Below are 8,082 nucleotides of genomic sequence, written 5' to 3' on the forward strand. Positions count from 1 at the left end.
TAAAGCATTTTACGCGTACGTATTAACTCGTGTTTCCGCCGAAAAAAATATACAAGATCATTTTCCAAACTGTATCAGTTGAAATGAGACAAACGCTTTCTAGATGCTTAGTGTCGATTTATCATACATGTATGTATGTACAAACAGGAATGATCAATATCAAATTTTTAAGAAAGAGAAAGTTTTTGTACGAAAACTTCATCTCTCTGTACCCTGATACCTATTCAATAGGACAAGGATTATAAGAACATATGTTCAAAATTTTCATGGCAGTCCTATAAGAAACTAAAGACAAAAACTCTGAACTACTGGAATCGATGATTTCAAAAACTACTATCTACGTGTCTGTAATATATAAATGTAAACAAGTGTAATATTTTTCAAAATGTTCGTAGTATCGTAATTATGATGCATATGTGTATAATGTATCTTTCCATTCAAAGTAATCGTGGCTCTTTGAGTTTTAATCTGAACAGTATTCTATAATCGAACAGTTGGTATAAATACTGAATAGAATCCGTCAGTCGATGAACCATTAAATGATCAATTAGAAAACGAAACGTATCAAAAATTTCTTGCTCTTTCAAAAATTCTCGGTTTTCAAATTTTATTTCTGTTATGTCCCTCCGAAATTAAATATGTAGATTTTAAATATAATTTGTAGATTCACGAATAAAAAGTATTAGTTATTTACTTTCCGAATAAATTGCTGAAGTTTTTACGAATGAAATATGTATTGCAAGTTTTGAATTTCTGCCTGATTGTCTTGAAAATATACGAGATATTTATCTACTTTTTAATTTTCAATAATATTTCAAATATGTTTCTTTCCTGTTATCTTATATAATTAAAAACATAATATCTGAAGTACATTATTCGGTGTTTTCTGTTTTTCCAAACTTGCAACATAAGTTTGATTGCTCTGTAAGTAAAACTGCTTTTGTAATATATATCGTAAGACAATAGGAGAGAAGATCAATTTTGTGTTTGCGTTAGGAATTTATTTTATAAGCGTCAACAAGCGGACAATAAACTTTTACCAGAAAATTCTATGAACGGAATTTTCTTATAACGAACAATGACAAGGTAGAGAAAACATATACATTATTTATTATATTACAGATATTTTTTGAAACTGTACTATTTTAGTGAAACAGAAATAAACAAAAATTGAAATGTAGTTCACGAGATTATTAAATATAAATTGCGCGCCGTTAAATGGCGATTCACACTACGTTAAAGTAACCGCAAGTTGTCGCTAAAAGGTGTTGAGTCAGGAATTAAAGTGAAGTTATCCTAAACCGAGATTGATCAATTCAATATGAAAATCAGGGTTGAAATGGAACTGCAAAAATTTTTAATTAGTTTAACATAACAGTTACTTTTTGACTTTTCTGTTCTGAAAAAACGGTTTTATTTTCACTGAAACTTTATTCCATGTCTATATATAGATAAAAAACTTTTATTTTTCCGAAAATGGAATAATGTTTTAGATGAACAGAAGCAGTTATTTTATTTTGTTCTTAAACACTCGCCACACACACACATTATCCATAGCGAGAATGACGGGGTATACATCAATGCTTTGTGAAAAATTCGTTTATTCTTGAAGAAACTGGCGGTAAAATCTTTAATATATGTGTGTAAAATTTGTAGCCAAAATCGTTGGAAATTGCCTTATAAACTTAAAGAAGCATTTAATAGATGCCCTTCTTTGAATCGCTACAACAAGAATAAATCAAATGTTAAGTGGTATAGATGTAGTATCATCAAAAAATATATCTGCAACACAAAATTCAAATATATAATTAGTTAAAAAGGTTACGAATGCATACATAGATTTAATGACTGTAGGAAGACGACCATTTACTTTATTGTATTTTAAACCATTAGATTCCTTATAAAAGCTATATTGATAAGACAATATGTGCATCACATTTGTACTTTTTGTTTTCTAAATTTTATGTAATTGAACATTTTTAGGTCTGGAAATAAACAATGGCAATTCACATACCATTTTAAATGTTATTGATGAAAAATGAGGGGATTTAAAGTAATAAGTTACACATCTGTGTGCTAGAAAACTTATTAATTTGAAGATCGATGTTGCAACATGTGGCTGTTTATTTTTGACCTAAACATGTAATATGTTGACTTCAAAATAAAAAAATTGTTGTTCAAATGTTAAATATAATAAAATTACATGTAAGACACAATTCTAAAAATTTGAAATTAGAAGTGTTGAAAATTTTAAAAAAATATAATATTAACATAAACCAAATTTACACAATAATGAGTGATAATGGGATATGATAAAGGTAATCCATATTCAATAGAACACTTCCATAAATGATTCACCATTGTACAATAATGATAATAATGATCCTAATGAAGAAGTTTTCAATGATTTAAAAGTTGGGAATATTTAATCTATTGTGCAGTTTCTATTTTACATTTAGCAGTCAATGACTTTCTAAAGAATACTCTTCTTATTCAATACTGTTATCTGAAAAATTACAAAATGAGGTCACCACGTATGAGGGTGAACATATTTTATTTATACTTTATATATTAGTACCTAATGCCAGAGCATTATTTTATAGCGATTCAAGTGATATGTGGTTTATGTGGAGTGTCTATTTTATCTTAATACAATAGAATATCTCACGTAACATCAAAGGTATTAAAAATATGTTCTCAACAAGAGAACAAGGTATAAATTTCCCAAACCTCTCCATATCGAATTCCTAAAAATAGTTTTTGTTACCATCAGTTGTTTATAACATATTGCACAGTAACAAGATAAAAGAGTCATCTTAAATTAGGTAATTCAAAGAAATCAAATCATTCCATAATGCAATCATCGTATAATTAAATATAATGCTGCCCTTTTTTGTGTATTGCATACAAGAACAAAGTGTAAAGGACAAAGAACAGTCGAAGCATGGTGACTTTCCCCTTAAATAGCCAGTATTCATTTGACTTGTTACATTTACCATTTGTGTAGTATAATAAATCTATTTTATGTTAATGTATGAATATTCAGTGACACACAAAAGTATTTGAACACTTATCATAAAATACTTCCCAAGTTATAATAAGTATGTTATACAGTATAAAAATATTAATAACACTGTATATAGTATTAATGTTTGCCGCGTAACCGAAACTACACTGGGAAATACAACTATTTGAAAATTCTCTATATCTACTGTTAAATATTTCTTATATTTGTTTTATTTCTACAATGATGTTTTTAAACATCTTGAAATTAAAAGTATAATGTCATAAAATGACTGGTGTGTTGTACATTTGTAAAAATTTGGCAACTCTGGAAAGATATGATTCTAAAGCTCCACTGCTCCTGCAGGTATACCCGAAGCTGTATAAAAGTATGATACATACGAACTTTGCTATATTTTCAGCTAGTGTTTCAAGCAATCATCAGAACGAAATTATCGACACTTGTGTATTACTGTGTGGGTGTAAGCTGAAATTGTTTATGTGGAAAATTATCCGTGTCTTTTAATAAAGGACGGGTACTCGACGCTTTTCAGAGTTATCAAATGTTTACAAATGTACAACACACCAGTCACTTTATAGTATTATCCTTTTAATTTCAAAACAGTTTGAAAAACCTAATGCCACACCCAATAAAGTTAGCAATTTTCCGAATTAACATATTTGTAAAAATGAAACAAATATAAGGAATATTTAAGTAGATTCGGTTACACGATTATAAAAGTCTTCCCTACCTTTTCAATCAAAAGGAATACTGCGGACTGTTTCTACTTGTGGCGACAACTTTTGACAATCGAGGACTAATTAATAATACGTGTCCATAATATAAACAGGCACTATATCATATATTTTTACAACTGTTCGCATACGTTCCAAGAATTCACGTTCCGTATTGAAGCTGATTTTATTGTATCAACGTTAACTTTTATTGAAAGGATCAAATAAAAATTTTTAAATATACGTATTTTCCATATTAGTCTATAGTTTATATTGGCAAATTTATAAAGATGCGACACAATAAATTATATAAAAAAAGTATAAAAAATAAACATTTTTTAACATATTGTTTAAACAAATCGATATTTTGCGAAACAATTTGAGAGCTTAAATTCACTATTCAAAAGTATGCAATTTTTGTTTAAACGATTGTTTTCTAGGTCTTATCATTTTCGAAATATTGAGAAAAATGTTATTTCACCCTCAACTTTCAGGACTGACTTTAGTTCCTAGATATGGATAACAGCAGAAAAATTCGTCAAATATCTTTCAAAGAACTATGTCGTATGTAAGTTTCATTAAAATCGACAATTTACATTTAAGTGATGTCCCATATTAAACAGCCTGCGAAAAGTAGAAACAAAATCATTGTAAAGAACTATAGTTACTGTATATTTAAAGAATTTTTGTCAAAAATTAGCTGGAAAGAAATTAAATTGACGTAAAAAACTTTTATCTTATTAATAAAAGATCGACATCTTTTATTTATTTTTAAATTATATTGGTAAACTAGTAACTTGTAGGATATTTTAACACATTCTTTTCGTGACGACAAGTATATACTTGTTATTATAAGTTATTATAAACTAGAAAGCTACAAATATCCAAGAGGGTGCACATTTATAAAGGGAGAATAGAAAGAAAATGGTTACAACAAATTGCACATGAGTTTGGAATATCTAAAGGTGTTGGGAAGATATGTAAAAATTATAAGACAAGTAAATCTTAAAATGCAAATGGAATGAAATTAGAACAAATATGTAAAAAAAATTAATAAATAATATGCCTTGTCACTTACTCGAGGTTTATTTTTTTACTTTGTTTTATTTATTATTTACGTTTATTCATCGGTTATATATCGTCTCTGTTATTGTTGTGACGATGGAATAAATGTTTTGGTTCCTAATTCATATAGTATTTATGTTTCTTACAGATTTTTTACCTTAAATTTCCCGAAAAATGTAAGCGTTAACTTAAATACCAATGAGATTGTACATATACCCAGAGACGATGTTTTATGTTTCTTATGGCACAAATCAGTTTCTGGGTGTACAAATATATTCATAGAATAATCCTCAAATATTTTGTTTTCATAATTGAAGTAATAAATAAATCTGCGTAATAAAAGCATTAACTACTGCACGAACTTCACAAAAAAAGGGAAATTATTCATTTTGTTCTACTTTGAGACATTGCAAATTCAACTGATTGCTTTTTAACTATAAAATATACTTGAATTTAGCAATTTGTAATTATGTATTTTAAATTGTATAAATTTTAAATACATTCAATATCCAAATCCTTTTAGACAAATCATAGTAGTTATATTCATAAAAAAAATCTTATAAAATAATTGGAAATAAATGAAATTATAAATTGATTGTATTATTTTTAGAAGAATTATGAATAAACAATTAATCAATTTATGTGTCCATGTATTTAGCACTGTATGATTTTATTTTAACAATTCCAAAATTTTACTACCTAAATTCAATCTCTATTCAAAGTTAAATGTGTTGGTAACACAAATATTCAAATGTTGATTATCAACAATCGATATTACATTAAATGTAAGAAAAATTCCAACACATGAAACAGAATTAATGATCTTTTTGCTGAGACTCTAACTTAGTAGATTCTTCATCTTCGTCAACTTGATCTTCTGGATCGTGGGGCCATGTTGTAGGTTTCTCTGGATTAAAAGCAAGTTCTGGATATGCATCCCTAAAATCTTCCATTGTCATTTCTTCAATTGGTAACAAGCCTTTTATTCTTTCTATTTCTTTTCGTGAGTCCTCAATTCTTTGATCAGTTTCACGACAAAATTGTTCAACATTTTGTGACTGTAACATAGTGACTAATATTAGCTAAATAAAATTTTTAAAAATAAGATATGAAAAGAACATAAATATAAATTGTATTACCAGTTGCTTTTCTTCAGATTCGATTTCTGCTGTATATTTATCAACTGGGTAAGGTATTGATAGTGCTTCATATTCTTTTTGAAACTTTTCTACTAAACCAGGAGTTACAATACTTTTTTTATAGTATGTCCAATCAATTTTTGGTACATCTTCAGGAAGAGCTGCCATACTGAAAAACATAAGATATACTTATTCAAATAATTATTGAATATTTCTTATTAGATTCAATGTTATATTATTATCACCCTTTTCTGTTAAAAGATACTGGTTCATCGTTAATTTGTAGTATTATTAAAAGACATTCTCAAGCATTGAATTCTTCTCCAATTATTAAAATTATCAAAAGCTTCTAAGAAGTACAAATGTTTTTAATGAAATTAATACAAGATATAGTGGACTGCTTACAAGAAAAACCTTTACAGGAATGCAAATTTAATTGATAAAATAGATAGAGCATATTTACTTTTCACATATATTTTAGGTTCTATCATGCTACTTGCCATGCTGGCCACACAAACAATTTAGACTGAGTGACAATGAGACATTAGATAAAAGTGGTGATTAGGTGAAGCAAACGAGAAACTCCTCTTACTCCTGTGCTATTCCAGGGTTTTTTGTGAGCAGTGCATAGTATAATGATGTATTTATTTATTGTTGTCTGTGAATAATTTTAAAAGAGATCATGAGATCTCGTTTTTAAACACATCATATGTCGAAATTTTTATTTAACAGAAGTCGAACTCAAAATCCATCAATACTTAAATTAGAAAAAAAATCTTAAGTATAATTCATCAAGATTAAAATTTGCAACATATATGAAGACATTATGTAATGAATTTATTTTGACGATTCTTACTAACCGTCGTAAATATTGATCAGATTTAGCTTTAAAAGCAGCCAAGGAATTCTTTTCAGTTTCTGCAATTCGCTCGCTGATTGCCGCCCAATTTATTGACTTGATTGCGTTTCGTGACATTTCTCCGTATAATACCACTCCGTAGAACTAACGTAACTCTCTCCTTCCGAACTATGAACGATCACGAACAGAATTGCCGATGTGCTGACATACTTATAAATTGTATCGATATGTTCGCTATCGAAAGTATCGATATACATAATATCGAGAATGAAATGTATCGAAAGTATCGATATACATAATATCGAGAATGAAATGTATCGATATTATCAGTATCGATACTTTCGATTAATTTATGAAAATAAAATTAAAAAATTAATTTAAAAATTATTTAAAACTATATATAAAAGGAAATATAATTATAAATGAAACTTAATTTTAAAAAATAAACGTTTTATTCAAAATGCCAGTTACTGATAGATAATGATCTTAAAAATAACTTGTTGCAAGTGTTCTCCAATTAAATGATTTGTCGCCTCATCTAGGATTTTTACCTACTTTAGAAAATAATCGTTCAGATGAAACGAATGTTGCATTAAATACTAAATATTTCTTCGCCGATCTAGTTAAGGGTGAATTATTGAATTGGTTTCAAAATGAAATTGGACAATTCTCCCTTTTAATTATAAATTGATTTAAATAATATTATAAATTATCTGGTATTTGATTTTGATTTGTAATTTCTCTTGATTTAAGCAAATTTGCTAGATCTTCATGATATGATCAAAATCAGTTTCTTTTTGTCTTGTTACAAATAAATTAAAAATTTCTCTGCAATATTTTGTAGTAGGACACAATTTCATTAAACGCGGTTAAGTAATAGAAAAGTAGTTGTAACATGTTACATTCAGTTTAAAAATAACTATCTTTTATGCATTATTTTTTATATATCTATCAAGAGTTAATTTCTGTGGTGCATTGTACACTGGCAATGAATACTTGCCTTGAAATATTAAATTAATATTCTGTACCTAATTAAAAATAAGAAATGTAATAAATTAATGGAAACCTGATGTTTGAGATTAATAATTCATAAAAGGTTCTCTTAATGCCTGCATGTCATTACCTAACAAAATAAATAATGAAGTCAAACCTCAGCAATTAAAAAGTAAGTATCTCATTTTGTTTATAATACATGCCAAAAATTCCAGGTAATGGAATAATAGAAAGATTTTTTACCAATAGCATTCTATTGTTTGAAAAACAGGAAATTCGTAATAAATA

The 8,082-nt window shown here is 27.5% G+C and overlaps 2 protein-coding genes across 2 annotated transcripts; both read right to left on the minus strand.

Moving 5' to 3' along the window:
- Positions 1 to 220: 220 nt before the first annotated feature.
- On the minus strand, positions 221 to 629 carry LOC143150653 (uncharacterized; the record flags this gene model as incomplete). Its single annotated transcript, XM_076319104.1, is given in 2 exon segments — positions 221 to 330; positions 413 to 629. Coding segments are annotated over 2 exon segments (327 nt in total), but the record flags the coding sequence as incomplete, so codon positions are not given.
- A 4,807-nt stretch (positions 630 to 5,436) lies between these two features.
- LOC143150710 (ATP synthase subunit d, mitochondrial) lies at positions 5,437 to 7,011 on the minus strand. Its single transcript, XM_076319156.1, has 3 exons — positions 6,803 to 7,011; positions 5,943 to 6,111; positions 5,437 to 5,861 (listed from the first exon to the last, which is right to left on the minus strand). The coding sequence occupies exons 1-3, from the start codon at positions 6,916 to 6,918 to the stop codon at positions 5,619 to 5,621; spliced, it is 528 nt and encodes a 175-aa protein (XP_076175271.1). The 5' UTR covers positions 6,919 to 7,011; the 3' UTR covers positions 5,437 to 5,618.
- Positions 7,012 to 8,082: the final 1,071 nt, after the last annotated feature.

Source organism: Ptiloglossa arizonensis, chromosome 8 (assembly GCF_051014685.1).
Source record: "Ptiloglossa arizonensis isolate GNS036 chromosome 8, iyPtiAriz1_principal, whole genome shotgun sequence".
NCBI lineage: Eukaryota > Metazoa > Arthropoda > Insecta > Hymenoptera > Colletidae > Ptiloglossa > Ptiloglossa arizonensis.